Source organism: Crocuta crocuta, unplaced genomic scaffold (assembly GCF_008692635.1).
Source record: "Crocuta crocuta isolate KB4526 unplaced genomic scaffold, BGI_CrCroc_1.0 scaffold207, whole genome shotgun sequence".
NCBI classification, from domain to species: domain Eukaryota; kingdom Metazoa; phylum Chordata; class Mammalia; order Carnivora; family Hyaenidae; genus Crocuta; species Crocuta crocuta.
In genome coordinates this window covers 2,848,757-2,866,522 of record NW_027531996.1, presented here as the reverse complement: position 1 = coordinate 2,866,522, position 17,766 = coordinate 2,848,757, and the positions used below count along the sequence as shown (strand labels likewise).

The window sequence follows — 17,766 nt, the reverse complement described above, 5'->3', positions numbered from 1 at the left end:
AATCACGTGCCCGGGTCTGGCACCTCCACCCTAGCGTCGGTCCTCACCTGGAGAGGAGCATCGACCAATCCGGCGCCCGCAGGCTGCAGGGGGCGGGCTCAAATCCTAATCCCTGACGTCGGCTCCTGAAGGCGGTTGAAACTGTAAAGCCGAAAGATCGCTAGCTCCCAAGTTTCCTCGCACTGCGGAGGTTGGTTGCATCGTTGCTAGGCAACTCATAGGGCTGGGGGCGGGGCTAATAAAAAAGCAGTCTTTTTTTTTTTTCATATTCTCGCGAGAGTAAACGGAGCTCACGTCTTCAGAGGATGTGACTCTTTGGTGACTGGGAAACCCGAGATTAACGCTTTCCTCCCTCAATTCCAGAGGGACCTTGCTTAGATCCGTAAATTGGAACGTAAACTTTAGGAGGTGCTTTGATAAAGTAAGCTGCCACCGTACTTGAGCTGATTTCACCGTAGGATGTTTGTATATCCTTCCCATAGGCCAGGCACTGTGACCTAAGAAAATCAGCTCTCCTACTCTCATTGCTGAACCAGAAGCTTCCCTGGACCTTCCACAAACTCCAGTGGTCTCATCGCCGCTTTCATTCCCCTTTTTGCCTCCTACGCTAGACCATCTGTTCTGGTTGTCTTGAAGAACGAAAGAAAAAAATTGCTCCAGAAAAAATAGTAGGTCACCGAAGTGAAAAGAGGCAAAGCCTCCCTATAACTTATTCGGAGATATAGGTTTTTATAGAGGTGAGTTTGTACATTTCAAGCGAACTTTTCACATTTGCCCCCATGCCCTTCTGAGGCTTGATTCTGTTGATAAACCCACTCTCCGCAGGCTAGGGCGTGCTGCTTCGGATCCAGGATGGAAGAAGAACAAGGAATATAGATCTCTTGCTAAGGAGATAAATTCAGAGAGCTCTTTATTCCTAGGAGTAAAATTCATCCTTCAAAATAGCTCAACTAGTGTCTCATTTTTGAAGCTTTTTATGACTCCCAGTCTGTTATAGCTGCCTTATCTGTACCAACACAACCCTGTCTTTATGCATCAAGGGTTTATCGAACGCTTGTTTCTGAGGCACAGTCCTTGGTTGTAGGGACACAGGGTTGGCAAAGGTCACATAATCTAGCATTATCACGTGGCTGTGCAATTCAGCGATTATGTGCCCCTTTACACCCCACCCTCTCTCCTGATTACAGGGAGCACTCGTGATACTGAAGGCAGGAATGGAGCCGTCTTCATATCTATACGCCCAGAGCCTGAACTGGAGTCCAAATGACACGAGTCCTCATCGTTCCTCCTCCTTAAACTGCTACCACCCACGTGTAGCCCTTGTCCTAGGCCCAGATGCTGACCTCACACTGCGCTTTCTGATGTGGCAAATGGATGTTTTCAAAGTTACAGCGTCAAGGTGGCCAGGCCGGTCGTCCAGCTCCCTTCACCTCAATGAGTCAATGTTTGCTGCAGCCACGAGCCTCGTCACGAGTGTCTGATTGTTTTTTGACAGGTATTTTGACTCACTGACCATTCTTGGTATTCATTTGCGTTCTGAACTGTGACTCTATTTCTCCCGGTGTAGTTTGGAAACCCCAATTTAATAATTTCCGACCTCACTAAGGGCAAGGTTACATTCCAGTGTACTCGATTCAGGAACTCCTTCCTCCGCCCTCTTTCCTTGAGCATATATGCTGCCAACGCAAGGGCACCTCACTCGTTCGACAGGTAGCAAAGCCCCTTGTACTGGACGAATACGGATAAATCTTCATCCGTTGGCTCCTGCGGGGTTGGAGGCAGAGAATTAGTTGTCACTTTAAGAGAGTTCGCGCGTCTTAAAGTGCTAAAGCTGACGCTACACCAAAGTATCGCGAGATCTATAGCCACCAGCTATTTCTCGCGATGTTTGGCCCTGCAAAGGGTAGCCATTTTGGAGTCCGCCCGGCGGCTTGTTGCCCCGGCGGCGCCTACCAACCTGCTGCCGGGACCAAAGCTGGCCCCGCGGGTGTCTGGCCTCCGGGCAGCCGGACCGACACGATGTGGCGGCTCCGCTGCAAGGCCAAGGACGGCACCCATGTTTTGCAGGGATTGTCCAGCCGGACCCGAGTGCGGGAACTCCAGGGCCAAATTGCCGCCATCACCGGGATCGCCCCCGGCTGTCAGCGAATCCTCGTAGGATACCCGCCCGAATGCCTGGATCTCAGCAACGAGGATACCATTCTTGGGGATTTGCCCATCCAGTCAGGTAAGGAAGTCGCGGGTGGGGCCAGGGAAAGTCCTGGGAGGACGGAGGGGGGCGTGGGGGAGAACGCAGAACTGGTCAAGGCAAGGTGGCTGTGGGTCAGTTGGGGGTTTTGAGGAGAGGACTAAGGATAGATTAGGGAACGGAGAACCCTGACGGAGGCCGGGGCAAGTGTCTTGGACTACATATATGGTTGAAAGAGGGAGATAGGGCCCAACCCATGTGAGAAGCCCAGAACCTCGGGGTCCCCCCTTCCTCAATCTGGTTTCTGGTTTGTCTTGAAAAACGTCTCATTCATTTTGTTTTTTATGCGTCCACAAAACTCTAAAAAAAAAAATCTATATTCTCCATCCTGATGGCTTTATCCCTTCTATCTCTGAAAAAAAGATAGATCTGAAGGATGCAGCATACTTTTCTTTTTTTGCTTTCCGGGTTGGTTTTTACAGTCACCTTCACGAATAGCTAGGTATACTCATCTTAGGATATGCTTTTACACATCTCCTGAAGGCCCTTTCACATTCTAAACAACAGCAGTTATTTTTGTCCACTACTAAAACTTGAACAGCAATATTGATCATTAAAAGCTTTCCGCTGTTGTATCAGGCATCCTGTAAACACTAAACTGGGTAGATAAAAAAAAAAAAAAAGCTTCAGAAGGACAAGAACCCCCTAGTGGCCTAATCTAGGGCGAACACCTTTTGGAAGATAACGTGCTTTTAAAATGCAGCGAGGGAGCATAAGGAAATTTTGTTCTTGAAATGTCTCTTTTCATGTAATTATAAAGGTGTATAACCAGGGCTCCTTCACCAAATTGGAATGCAGCCTAAAATGTTTTCCTCTCTGTTCTGTTTCCGTCTTTACGAAGACTGAACAAGAAGCGTCACTGATTACTTGCTTGCAAAGCTGTATTCTCCCTCATAACCCAGTTTATACGCTTATACTCTTCCTGTTGGTAATTTACAAACTTGGCTAGTGAACAGCCAGTTTCATCTGTAATACCTCTGCAGTTCTGGATTTGTTTTATTTTTAACAGGCGACATGCTGATCGTTGAAGAAGACCAAATCAGGGCCAAAGCTACACCTACGTTTACAAAACATGGTGCTCCTAGTTACGTCAGGGAAACTTTGCCTGTGCTTAGCAGAACTGTGGTCCCAGCAGACAACTCTTGCCTCTTTACCAGCGTCTACTATGTGGTAGAAGGAGGAGTCCTGAATCCAGCTTGCGCCCCTGAGATGAGACGCCTCATAGCACAAATTGTAGCAAGCGATCCCGGCTTCTATAGTGAGGCGATACTGGGAAAAACAAACCAAGAGTACTGTGACTGGATCAAAAGGGATGACACTTGGGGAGGAGCTATTGAGATATCCATTCTGTCTAAGTTCTACCAGTGCGAAATCTGTGTAGTGGATACACAGACAGTAAGAATTGACCGTTTTGGGGAAGATGCGGGATACACCAAAAGGGTCCTGCTTATTTATGATGGCATCCACTATGACCCGCTTCAGCGTGTCTTCCCTGACCCAGACACCCCGCCTCTGACCATTTTCTCCTCTAACGATGACATTGTTCTTGTACAAGCACTAGAATTAGCAGACGAAGCTAGAAGAAAGAGACAGTTCACCGATGTAAACCGCTTCACCCTGAGATGCATGGTATGTCAGAAGGGATTAACTGGACAAGCGGAAGCAAGGGACCATGCCAAGGAGACAGGCCATACCAACTTCGGAGAAGTGTGATCTATGCATGAGGAGGACTGCCGCTTACTACCTCACAGATCCAGAAGGCTCTGGGTTTTCCAATAAGCTATTCGTAACCCTACAGAACAAAAGAACACAATGTTGGAACCATCTTTTTAACTTAAAACCACTAAGACACTGAAATTCCTTGTTAAGATTAAAATGAGTGTGCAGGTTTACAGATGTGTGTCTACAGTGGTGATACATGCCCTTTTTCTGCTGGGGCGACAGACGAGGTGGTCCTTGCCACCTACCGACACTAACCTGAAGATTGAGTCCCAGTATTATAAACTAGCGCCCAGCAGCTTTAACTTGTAGAAGAAAACAACTGCATTATTTCGGGTAATGCGGACGGCCTCACGTGAGGCCACTGGACATGAACCACGGTGTCTCCATAATCGAGTCCTTTTAAAAACTCTGACTTAATAATTTCTAAATTATGAATTGATTCCTCAAATGAAGATACTCAGAGTTGTCAAAACTGATTTTATATTGCAATTTGGTAGACTTTATAAATGTGTACTTAGCCAGTTATAAGTACATTATAAGCAATTTTTCCAGGGATGAGTCCATTCCTTGAGAATGTTACCTAAGGAATTAATAGGGCCCAATTTAAGATTTCTAGTGTGTTAAAGTAGAATGTATGAGGGAGAAGGTGCCTGAGCAGCTTACTAAAGCTTTAAAAGACCGTTTGCCTCGTGTTTTAGTGCAACTCATTTATTGATGTTTGTCACATTGGATAAAAAGTTTTAAATTAAGCAGGGTATTTATTTGTTTCTTACATTTTGAGTGCTTGGTTTTGTTTTGTTTTAATGATTTATCTGGAGGGATTCACTTTCCTCAGCTCTTTCTCCAACTTGTAAACCATCTTCCTCTAACGTGATAATGCTATGCTTTCATTTGGTTTTTGTGAGATCTTTTCTTACTTAAACAGCATTTCTTTTCATGCAAGCCTTATCTGGCCACTAATGCTCTTTTGAATAACTTCATGTTTCTGCAAATTAGCACTTTGCTTATCTCCTATCTTTTACTTTGACTTTTCTTGAAGAGTTTTAAAGTAGCTGGGATAGTAACGTTGAATGAATTTGTCTCACTTCCAAAATATGACAGTTTTTAAATCCTTGCCTTATTCAGCTTTTCTCGGAACTCTGCTTCCTAATAACTAGATGTGTACTCTTTTGCTTGGTGGGCTAACCTGTAAGGCACACCCTCTAAAATTAGCTTCACTATGAGATCTTCCAGATAAAAGTTTTCTACCTCTTTTCTTAATTCTTCTGAAGATCAGGGATGCTAAATTATAATTTGTTATGTATTATTTCACAAAATGTGAAGAGGTTTAATGTTGTGACGTTTTATTATCTTGGTCTCATTTTTGATGAAGTATCTCACTTAGAATACCAATGGGTATACATTAAAGCACTTCTGTCTCTTTCAGCTTATCTTCCTGGCAAGTGTTTTAAAATGGAGATTTACTTTTAGCACTTTCACTTGGTGGAGGTGGCCATATAAAATTAAGGAACATGTAAACAATTCAGTGGACAAGTTCCTTTAAGGAAGAATTCACAAAGTATGCTTGAAATCCTAAGGTGACATTTCTTGAGTACCTTTTTTGTGAATAACTACTTTAGGCATTATAAGTTATGGTCAGTATAGCTTAAAAGTGTTTAATTTTCTATTTTACTGAGCCTTAAAATAGCACTTGTGAGCTTGAGATCCTTAATATTTGGCAATCATACTACGTACAAATGAATATGTTTGAAGATCTCTTTGCACCTGGCCATCATCATGGTCTAAAGATTTTTGTATCTTATTTCCCTAGAAAATAAGTTTAAAACTACAAGTTAAGAGTATACCACTGGGTAACATCCCTCGAATTGAGCTTTACACATCATCATTCATAAAGCTTGCCTTCTTAGGTACTTCCGGAGCTAAATTTGACATTTGCTTATTGGAATTTGAGAAGTTTATTCGTGTGACAAATATTTACTGAGTAATTTATAATATCCCAGGCATGTACTGACATGTGTCCCAACATAAAATTCTGTGACTTTAAAATGTAGTATGTTTTATCTACATTGGATTAATTTAACAAACAGAAAGAGAACCTGATAGTTTATAAAATTAAACCCCTTCATTTTTAAGTGTTTTTATTTGCATATTTAAGCTCATGCTTTTATACAAAGCAAGTGTCAAGTATTTATTTTGGGGATCTTACTCTATTTTACCTGTTACATAGGTTGTCCATTCACCACTGATTACTGATAACTGTCAGATCGCTATCCATAGTGAGTTATAAGTTAACCAGTTGCTGAAATTTAGTGGTAGGTCTTGAATGTTTTGCTTGTGAAAAATCCAAGATGATGCATTATTTGTGGACAATTTGTTTTAGTTATGGAGGAGTAAAAACCCAAACTTGTGCTCATTTTAAACTTAAGCTCGTAAACCTCACAATTTAAAGATTTTTTTTTTCTGCGCTTACTAAACTCTTGAAATTAGTTTTTTTTTTTTTTTAATGTTTTATTTATTTTTGAAGAGACAGGGAGACAGGATCTGAAGCGAGCTCCACGCTGACATAAGTGTGTCCGATGTGGGACTCAAACTCCTGAACCGTGAGATCATGACCTGAGCCACAGTTGAACGCTCAACCAACTGAGCCACCCTGGTGCCCCTTGAAATTAGTTTATTAATGTGTATAAATTCTAATTTTCAGAATTTTTAAAACCTATGGGTTTTAGTACTTGCAGCAGGATCAAAAGAAGCTTTTTCTTAAATTTGCACTTGAGCAGAATGAAACCCTTCTTCCTGTTTATTCAGTTGTTGACTGCCATTCAAGAATATCTTTTTAATTTAATGAGGATAGTTTACATTCGTGGCTGAATGAATGAGGACTGTACTTTCCTGTCCTCCACCCCTTTCTCTTATTCTTCTTTGGATTTAGAGATTCAGAGATTCAGTGTAGGAAGATGAAGATGTACGTCTAGATAGAGTTGATTTCAGATGTTAAAATTAATATCCCTAGGGACTTTGTGATGGGCTAGCCATAGAAAGATATCAGTGTGATACATCTTTTGTTAATCATTCCTAGTTGATTTCTTATTTACCAGGAATGAAAAATGGGCACAGTCAAGTGGTACCCCTGAAAGTTTGGCTGCTGGTCAGCTTGACCCTGTTGGCAAAACTAATTTAATCATGCCAGTTGATTATTCCCTGAAGTTCAAGTCCCAGCAAAGTCATAATTAGGAATGCAAATGCCCTTAAGTGCCCACGCCTAATTTGTTTATCTAGCATATTCTTTCTATCCTATGTAGGCATTAATTAAAACATGTATGTTGCAAGTTGCCCTAACCATAGTTTTTATGTCTTTCTAAAAAAAAAAAAAAAGAATGGAGAGTATGTAAAATTAGAGCAATTTTTATTCTTTGTGGATCAGGTGGCCTTCCTAAACTTTCATATGTTAAGATTTATGTTCTTTCATGTGTTGAGACATACTTTTGTTATTATTTACAGCACTTTAAAAAATATGAAGTAAAAGTTTACATGGAGGCCCTTTCCAGGGATCTTATTAAAGACATTAAAATATAAATTCTTGAGCTGCTAATGCTCAGCTCTTAATCAACATTGCCATCAGAGTATAGTATATCCAGTGGCACAACAGTCTGGTGTTTTGACAATAGTGCAACTTGATTCCTATAACTTAGGAGCATGCTGTGCGCCCTAGCATTCAAAAAGTTAACCTGTTTCTGTAATGTGATTGTTCTTTATCATTTGTTGTACAGTGCAGTATTCAAGCTTATCCTTGTAGCACAAAGATGGCTATACCAATTTAGAAAAGATTAGAATCTTAAAACTCTTCATTTGTTTCTAAGCAAACTTATTTTAAGGGCACTGATTTTTTTAGCCTTAAATGTGTCATTTTTAAGTCTGAAGTGAAACACTTGATTTGAATAAGCTGGTTCATTAACTAAAGATGTTTCCTAATTAAGAGTTACAGTTTTTTAACACATTTAACTCATCTTAGAAAGATTATAAAACCTGCCTGATTGTGGGAAAGGGTTTTATTTTTTTTTCTTTTCCAAAAATTAACTGGCGTTTTGTTTACAGTTCTTTGAATATTTGAAGAAATTATTACACTGATACTGAATTGTGAGGTGCTGACTTAGGTAGGTCTTGGTCCATATGAATTTAAAAGAGATTGCTTTTTAGATTAAAAAGGAAGGGGGATAAAGTACCACTTAACACAGAAGAGATCCCCAAGTGAATGCATTCCTTAGTTGTGAATTAGGTTTTTCGAAAAAGTTTTTAAGCAATGCCTCTGTGTCATCCTAACCCTCCTCACCCATATCTTGGCATAGAATGTAGCAGGGCCATGACTGGGAAGTTTGTCATTAATGTATAAAACCATGAATATAAGCATTTTGCTATGATGCCTTTTTATACTGGTTTTTAAAAAATAGCCTACATCTAGGAATTTAGGGATGTGAAGATAGGATTTGGTTAAGCAGTAGGTAAGAGGTTAACCCAAGAAAAGTTTAGAATTTCTAAGGTTACATGAGCCTGACTTTATAGCTGGTATAGGATATGTAGTTCGTTTTAGCCCAGAAGTTCCTGACAAGGACTAGAGCACCTGATTCTTGGCAGTTTTCCAGTTCACCTTGGTGCCATTCATGACTCAAGCTGTTTACAAGCTATTTAGCAAAGAGTAATTTCTTCCCTTTGAAGAAGTATTGAATTCAGCTTAAAATGCAGAATAAATATGTATAGCTTGTCAAAAGGGATAGAGAATGACAATAGTCCTATATTAAGGGAGTAGAGGTGGAGATTCCTGAAGCAAGAAGGAAACCACAAGGTGGTCAAATTTAGAGCTTAGAACATGACTTGAAAAAAGTAGCAGGAAAGGGCAAACAGAAGAGAGTTGTTTCTTGGCATATTTCTCTTCATTAAGATGGACAGTGTTTTCTTAAAAATGTTTTGTCTATTTGCCAGCATTTTTTTTTTTTTTACTTAATGCACTGCTGCTACCTGGGAGATGTCTGATTTCATTTTGTGCAACTCTTAATGTGATTTTGCCATTGTCATTAAGATGTCATTAAGATGAACTGATTTTATTTATGAGGTCCATTTAAATATCTAAATGCTGTATGAAGTGACTTGTTTTGAAGGAATAAATGAACTGAAAATATTGTTGTCTGAGCATATTTTGGGGTCAATGCGGCGGGCCAGTGGACAGCCACTACACTCCAGTTGCATGTTTATTATCAAAAGCTAATAGTCCACTGCTTTGTCTAGGATGCCAACATCTGCTGAATCTCACTCTGTACGTGGAATCTTAATGACTTTGACAGGAGAAACTAAAATGTTTCTTTTTGACACCAGGGAGCATTTGAAATTTTCCTTCCTTGATTCCCAAATTTTCTGGTGTGCAATTAGCTCCTGAAAGTTGTAATTCAGTGTCTGTTGCTGAGTAATTGTAATTGTGGGAAGGCTAAATGTTCCCTTTTCATTTGTAATGGACTGAGATCTACACTGCAACATCCCTGTGGGAGAATTTTATTTAAACTTATTTAAAACAACACTGGAGTATTAGAATTGAACTGAACTCTAAGACCAGAATTTAGACTTGAACCACTTATCCTTCTCGTTGAAAGTGGAACCATAATGTAATCTAATTGAGGGCGCCTGGGTGGCTCATTCGGTTAAGTGTTCGACTTCAGCTCAGGTCATGATCTCATGGTCCGTGGGTTTGAGCCCCGTGTCAGGCTCTGTGCTGACAGCTCAGAGCCTGGAGCCTGCTTCGGATTCTGCATCTCCTTTTCTCTCTCTGCCTCTCCCTGCTCATGTTCTGTCTGTCTCTCTCACACACACACAAAAATAAACATTAAAAAAAATGTAATCTAATCAATGTGTGGGGGATCAGCATAGGTAATGTACTCTAATACATTGGGGGGGGGGAGGGGAAAATACTTCCAAAGAATAAGTCAAGCCAAACTTCATATTAAAAGGTTTGTAAGGAGACTCAAGCTGTGCAATGGCAGCTTGTGGAACAATCAAGAAGCAATGCTTCTTAAAGTGTGCTCCTCATGGTATCTGGGAACTTGGTTAGAAACAAATTGTCAAAAAGAAATCAGAAATAAATGTGGCCAACAATCTGTTCTGGTTCTGATGCATGATGAAGTTGGGGAACCATAACTATAACCACGGTTGATTAAATAAGTCCATATTAACTTCCAGAGACCTCTGATGGCTTATGTCAGTCCTCTGTCCTTGGCCTCATGCAGTCCCTTTTCATCCACTACTTAAAGACAGTTACTAAGTTTACATGGGGTGCCTGGGTGGCTCAGTCGTTTGGGCAGCCGACTCTGGCTCAGGTCATGATCTCATGGTTCGTGGGTTCAAGCCCCGCATCAGGCTCTGTGCTGACAGCTAGCTCAAAGCCTGGAGCCTGTTTCAGATTCTGTGTCTTCCTCTCTCTCTCTGACCCTCCCCTGATCACGCTGTCTCTCTCTCTCAAGAATAAAGAAAACATTAAAAAAAAAATTTTAAAAAGACAGTTACTAACTTTACAGAAGAGACTAATAGAAGAGTGAATGACCATTCAAAACTCTTTAACAGGCTGAAAAACCCTGAGATTGAATATTCACAAATGTGAAGCTCTGCCCCTAAGCTCTAAATCTATTATGTGAGTCCAGCATGGGCAAAAACTGGTTTTGTAGTTGATCTGATGAAGAAATAGCATAATACTTTAATTCTATCCCAACAGGGCAATGTGACTGGGCCACAGAAACAGTTGCATTTTAATAGTTTAGTTTTTCTAAGATCTAGAAAAAAGGAAGCAATAGTGTTGTGTATAAGGCTTTAGTTGCATTGCATTGGGGGTTTGGATGAGGGTCCAAGGAAAACCTACGGAAAAACTAAAGTTTGACAACTGTCACGTGATATCTGAAGGGCCTGGAGATCCTTATCTGGACAAGAGGAGAGATCTCAGGGTGACATGACAGTTTCAAATTCAGGGAAGTATTATGTGAAAGATGTAGATTTATTCCTGAGGCTCTAGAGGAAAGAAGTCAGACCTATAAGGAGTGAATATTGCAAAGCAAAATTTACCATAAAACCTAATACAAATGGAAAGGGATGCTTTACCATTAAAGTTCAAGTATTGTGATTTGCCCTCTTGCATTGTGAGAAATAGAGCTACAAATCATTAGGTCCCCAACATCTTGGAAATTTTGTTTGAAGTGTTAGTTACACGAAAAAGAACTTCTTCCCTAGAGGACTTACAAAAAGAACTTACTCCCTAGAGGAAAAGCAATGTCCTATTAGTGTTTAGAAAGGAGTGACTTGTGCTCTAATTTAGTAACACACCAGAGCCTGCAAAGCAGGACTTACATATTTGGCAGTAGCATACACTATGCTTATTAGCTCTCTAAGCTGAAAACGGGAAGTTAAGAATAGAAAAGCAAGCATCTCAAATATTTTTTCTATTTAAAAAATGTGTTCTAACTTGGATTGCTTTGTCTCTACCGTGTTTATAGATTTTGAGGATATTTATCTGATGGAATCAAGTGCCAGAGCATCATGAACATACTTCCTTAGGCTCACTGAACTTAGGAATTCCCTCTGTGTGAGTTTAAAAAAAAAAAAAAAAAGGTCAAGAATTCATGAGGAACAAGTTCTGAATGAATAGTCCTTTCTCTGCTTTAGTGACTGCCTCTCTCAACTTTTTCTCTGCCTTTCTGTCCTAAAATTCCTTCTGGTTGCCAACAAGAGTTTTCTGATCTTACTTGATGGCATTTATTCAATTTAAGGGCTTCATTAGTGAATCTTAAGATAGCAGAGCATGTGTCACAGTGACTTGGCCATGTTCTAAAATCTTGCAATTGAATAATTGCAATAGGTTGAAAGATATGAGGTTGAAGTTTGAAGCTTACTCAGTTGAACGTCAATGCTGAAGTTAAATACAAAATATGGACAGAATTATTCCTGATAATCCCTTCGTTGGCTCATAGAATCACAACAGTAAATCCAACATGGCTGGTGTTGAGTTATGCTCACTCCTGCAGTGCAGCTCTGAGTTCCCAACCCACAGTGAGGGTGGTACACTAGGTCCCATCCATGGGGGGATGCTGGGCTCCAATTGCTGATTCTTTGCTTGTGTGAAGCTGGCAAAAGCACCCCCTTAGTATCTTGGCCACCTGTTCTGGAATAGAGAGATGTCTCCAGGGGGAAAGTCCCAAATGTTGGATGTACTACACCTGCCCTCTTTCCTCATCCTGATCCTCGCTTGGCAATTCTTCAAACCCTTCACTATATTTTTAGCTCCCCACTGCTTCAGCAAGGAGGTTTGTTTGAATTACCTAGTCCAGCATTACCAGATATAGAAGTCCTCAGCAACATCTTTCACACAATAATCAAGAAACAGCTACTATAAAATTTGTATTTAAAAAAAAAAAAGTGGGGAGGGGAAATAATCTTGGAAATATAAAGTATGAAGCAAATGACTTAATAATATGTTTTTTCTGTCATCAATGGTGAGAGGATAGTAAAAAATTTTTGTACATGTTTATTTTAAAATTTCCAGAAGGAAAAAGCACTTTTTCAAGTGACTATGAATATTCCTGGCACAGTTCATTTCAATGCTGTTGGATATTCATATTGAATTAAGTAGAAAATGTGTCCCTTATGGAAGAAGAATATATTTTAGAATCTGTTGTGTGGAATATTTCACAAAATTATTCATCCTAATTGTGGATAGAAAGTTACACCTAGTAGAATTCCAAACTTCTTTCTACTATGACTTTTGCACTGGAGTTGATGTCTTTCTCTTTGGAATTTTATGGTCTTAAATTACTTCTCTTGGAGCTTGAATATTATATAGCAAAACTCATGAAGTTTTTAAACCAACAAAACTAAGGTACAGACTGAATTATGTAAACCTTCTGCCAAAGTGACCCTTCCCGTTAGATCCATCCTTTAGAATCCAGCCTTATTTTTCTTACTCTTAATCTATAACAATGAAGACCAAGAAAATGATCTTGGATTTGGCTAGAAGCAGCTGAAGTCATAATTTATCTGCGATTAATTGTTCAGCAGTTTAATTTAACAAGCCCTTACTGAGCCTCTATTTCTTGCAAAGTATGCTGTCAAATACCTTAGGATTTAACAAGGATAGACAGCCATTCACTCAATAAGTATTTTTGAACCCTAAGTTTCAGGAACTGCCCTAGGTGCTGGGTGTATTTGGAGGGAGGGGGAAGTCAAAAACAGTGCTGTAAAGAAATAGCAATACAGGTGCTATAACGGGAATAACGGGGGCAGGAAAATTCTAACTAAAAGTGGTGAATCTGGGAAAGTCTTTTTGAGAAAGTGATTATTTGAAACCTGAAGCATGAATAGGAGTTAGCCATTTGAAGAGTAAGAAGAGCATTCCAAGTAGAGGGTAAAGCATTTGCAAACCTTATACTGCAGGAGGCAATGAAACCTTTTCCAGGCCAGTCTGGCCGTAGTGTGGTAAACAGGAAAAAAAATGAGACTTGAGGTGAAGTTTTAGAAGCAAGCAAGGATCCAGATTTGCATCTTCTTTGAGCTATATTAAGCACGTACCTGAATACATACTTGCCACATTTTATTTGCTTGTTTATTTTATATGCGTGTCCCCAAATAGTTTGTCCACAAGGGCAGAGACAAGTTCTCCCCTATTACCATTGTATTCTCAGCACCTAGCAAAGTAGTGGACACATAGACATTCACTATATACTTGAATGAATGAACATATGAATGTATGAAATCAATGTATAACTTTAATAGGACATTAAAGCCTATTAAGGAAAGCATCAGATTTATGCTTCTCCAAGTTATTTTAGCCGCTCTTTGGTGAATGGATTGAAGGCGGCAAGAATGGAAGTGGAGGACCAGTTAGGAAGAGGCTACCACAGTAACCTATTTAAGTGATGATGGTAATAATTATAATAGCATTTGTTGAACGCTTACAATGTTGTGAGCATTTTTCATGTAGTAGCTTACATAATCTTAACAGTAACTCTGAGATAGATAGCTATTATTAAGATTTACTGAAAGGCATAAAGTCTGAAGGACAAAGAGATGGTGGAGTAAACAATGGCACAAAATTTTGGAAGCTAGCCAGCAGTTGGGTAACTGGTAACTGACCTAGCAGATTTGAACAAGCTGATCCTAAGCCAGAAACCCTATTTTTACCATGGAGTCCTCCCCCCACCTAAAAATTCGAGAATTGGTGGCATTAGTACACCTGGAAACAGGGGCAGAAAAAACAATCAGGAAGGTGGGTGAAGAGTCTGGTTAAGAAACAGTAAGACCTCTCAGATCTTCTCTTCCACTCAGAGCAACTAAGAGCTTGCTATATCCCCTCTCAGGAGAGGGTAAAATAGGGTCTCTGTACTAAAACTAAGGGGATGAAGTGTTTTTATGTTCTAAATGCTGACAGCAACAACCTCCCTCTGCTATAGGCTCTAAGAATGCCAGCTGCCAGACCTATGCCCTTCAAGGAAGATTTTGGAAAACTCTTCTCTGAGGGATCTTCTCTGAGAATTTCAATAAGGCCATCAAAAAAGACTAAAGAGGGGCGCCTGGGTGGCTCAGTTGGTTGAGCGTCCCGCTTCGGCTCAGGTCATGATCTCACGGTTTGTGGGTTTGAGCCCTGCATCGGGCTCTGTGCTGGCAGCTACCTCAGAGCCTGGAGCCTGTCTTCAGATTCTGTGTCTCCCTCTCTCTCTGACCTTCCCCTGCTCACGCTGTCTCTCTCCCTCTCAAAAATAAATAAAACATTAAAATTTTTTTTTAAAAAAAGACTAAAGATACTGGCATCAAAGATTTTCCAACCGAATAGCCCTATGAGATTAGTCTGTGGCAAAGTCCACAGTCAACCAACCACAGTCATGCCTCCAAAGTTAGATTTTTGTTGACAAATTCTAGAATTTGAGTAGACAGCCAAGAATCATCAGACATCTGAAAATATTATTTAATAAGAAACACAAAAGCCAAAACAAACAAGGGGGGGGGGAAGTAACTTGGAGAAAACAGACTATAGAAGCAGAAAAACACTTATATTTATATATGTTCTTATAAATATATATAGTTTCTTAAAGTAATAAGATTCTGCATCAATGAAACTGGAAGAAATGTAATAAAAATTCAGAGAACAAACACTAATTCTTGGAAGTTAAAAATACAATAGCAAAAAGAAAATGCAATAGAAAGTTGTAGATAAATTTTAAGAAATCTCTCAGTAGCAAATAAAACAGAGAGGTTGAGGTCCAGAGGGGGATCCAATAACATCCAAATAATATAGGTTCCAAAAAGAAACAACAGAGAGAGAGAGAGAGAGAAAGGAAGTGGATGGTAGGAATTCATCACAGAACTAAATCAAGAAAATACCCCAGAACTGAACGTCATGAGTTTCCAGATTGGAATGACTCAGTACCCAGAATATAGATTCACTCCAACTCACATCATTATGAAAATTCAGAATACTGGAAACAAAGAGAGAGCCTTAAATTTAGAATCACAGATGCTTTGGGCTTTGCAACAGCAGCACTGAAATCTAGCAGATACTGATCTAAAATTCTATATCCCGACAAACAATCAAATGAGAGGCTAGAATATCAATACTTCAGACATGTAGTATGCAACTTATACACTCTGTCTTGGGAAACTACTAGAGAATGTTTTGTCAAACTGAGAGAGCTAACTCAGGAAAGAGAAAGATGTGAGATCCAGGTAATCCAACAAGAGAAAGAGGTGAAAGGACTTTTCCCAATAAGGTGATGGAGACACATATGAAAATGACAGCCATGTAACAGACTAGATAACAACATATCCAGATGGAAGCAAATCAGAATGCTCTGGAAAATGTTTCTCCAGGATGAAAGTGATGGTATTCTAATGCATTTGAAAGTATTGAGAGGAGATTTACATAGTGGGCAAGAGTAGATGGACAAAAAAAGATAAACAGAAATGGAAAAGTAAACCTAGCATATCTTGGAGACCACCTGTCAATAGCATTTATTTACATGAAGAAGCAGAGTACAAATCAGACATTTTGGCTCCAGAGACATTACACTTAAGTGTCATATATTTGAATGCTGATGAGCCATTATTTTAGTAGAAAGGTCAAAAAGATGATGTAAGAGAGAGGATTGCAAAGGTAGACAGTCTGTGAAATGAGATCCAGAGCATATGTGGATGGTGGGGGGTTATTGGGAAAACATTTTCTTTGTTGTACCAAAAGAGAAGAAGAAAATGGGTACAAAGGAAAGCAGATTTGTAAATGTGATGGGAACAGGAAGGCACAGTGTAACACGACATCAAAAGACAAGATTTAGAAAAAAATAAGCAAAATCATGGCAATAGATGAATAATCCATCAACACGATCTCCAAACAAGAAGTTTTTAGGGCAATTTTCTTAAGTAAAGCACTTCAGTTGCCAAAAAGTTGATCATCAGTTTTGGCATAACTACTATAAGACAATAGAGTTACACACAGAAATATTCGATGTTCTTCATGAATTCAGTTTGCAGGGAGAGAAAGAGGACAGGTACATCCTAATGGGTTCAATTCAGAGATGTGTGTGCTGAGTCAGGAGATTACAGTGAAGCATCACCTAACATCCCATTCCAAAGGAAGGTGGCACTTGAGTTGAATCTTGAAGGGAGGATAAGACTAAGCCTGGAGGACATCATGGGAATGGATCCAAGCAGAGGGTACAGCATGTGCAAAAGGCTCAGAAGCATGAATGCATGGCAGTTTCAGAAATATTAGATGTGACTGTAATAAACAATATGGATGGTGATGTGAAAGGAGAAGCAGATAGGGCCCGCTCATGAAGGTCTTTCTATGTCACACAGGGACTTCGAATTTAATCCTGAAGTGCTATGAACATGCACCCAAGAATTGAGAGGATCAACAACCCACATAATCTATAAACCCACCTAAAAAATGGAAGATGTGAAACAAAACCTTCCTGTCGTCTCTTCACATCCTCAGTGGCCCACGACCCTACGATTAGTGAATCCCTGAAGCCAAAAAGAGAGGAGAGAGTGATGCAATGATCTCACAGGAGACAGGGAGGATTGCTATGAAGCATGGATGCTAGGTGAGAATAGGCACCGTGATGCAATTAGCTGGCCTGAGGAAAGGGGAGACAGAACATGTTGGGGGGGGGGTGGTCAAGATGAGCTCAATTCTGAACATGTTAAGATTTGACATAACTTACAGTACTCTCTGATCCTAAGAGATGAGTTCAGCCCTCAAACTTTCATTAGCACTGGAAGGAAAAGGACTGCCGAGTCCTCCTAATTTCCATGGTAGGTGGGCCAAAGAGACACTGATCTCAAAAAAGAAAAAAGAAAAAAAACATCTCTACCCCTAAGTATTACTTAATGATTCATTTCAGAATTTCTTCATCCAAACCCACTTACTTAATTACACCCTTTAGTTCCCCTCTAATCATTTTAGGCTTAACACTAATACCACTTTGGTGAGAACTGGGTGATCTATTTGATGTCTTAATATGGCCTATCAATTCCATGGCTTATAGCCAAATTATAATCACTCTCATCTGAACCCTTCCCCGCTGTCTTCTCTTTAAAGCAAACTCTTGCTACTACTCGGGGAGTAAAGCCTTCCCTCTCCCTGATATGTTGGAAAGCACTCAGGGACTTCAATACCATGAACATAGTGAGCACCCTGTGTTTCTTAAGGATGGCGGTAATACATGTCCAAAGTAACTTCGGTTTTCCTTTGGAGAGGAAATGGAAGACACTGACAGGATGTG

At 40.0% G+C, this 17,766-nt stretch overlaps 1 protein-coding gene across 1 annotated transcript; it reads left to right on the top strand.

The window, feature by feature from the left end:
* The first annotated feature begins 1,884 nt into the window (after positions 1-1,884).
* Positions 1,885-9,140, top strand: YOD1 (YOD1 deubiquitinase). The gene is made up of 2 exons (XM_077775090.1): positions 1,885-2,227; positions 3,258-9,140. Exons 1-2 carry the CDS (start codon positions 1,885-1,887, stop codon positions 3,959-3,961), a joined length of 1,047 nt encoding a protein of 348 aa, XP_077631216.1. The 3' UTR covers positions 3,962-9,140.
* The last annotated feature ends 8,626 nt before the right edge of the window (positions 9,141-17,766 follow it).

Bases quoted from the DNA above. Each gene is read 5' to 3' on its own strand.
- YOD1 (XM_077775090.1), top strand. From the start codon at position 1,885: ATGTTTGGCCCTGCAAAGGGTAGCCATTTTGGAGTCCGCCCGGCGGCT. The intron at 2,228-3,257 runs GTAAGGAAGTCG...TATTTTTAACAG, and splicing joins GGATTTGCCCATCCAGTCAG to GCGACATGCTGATCGTTGAA.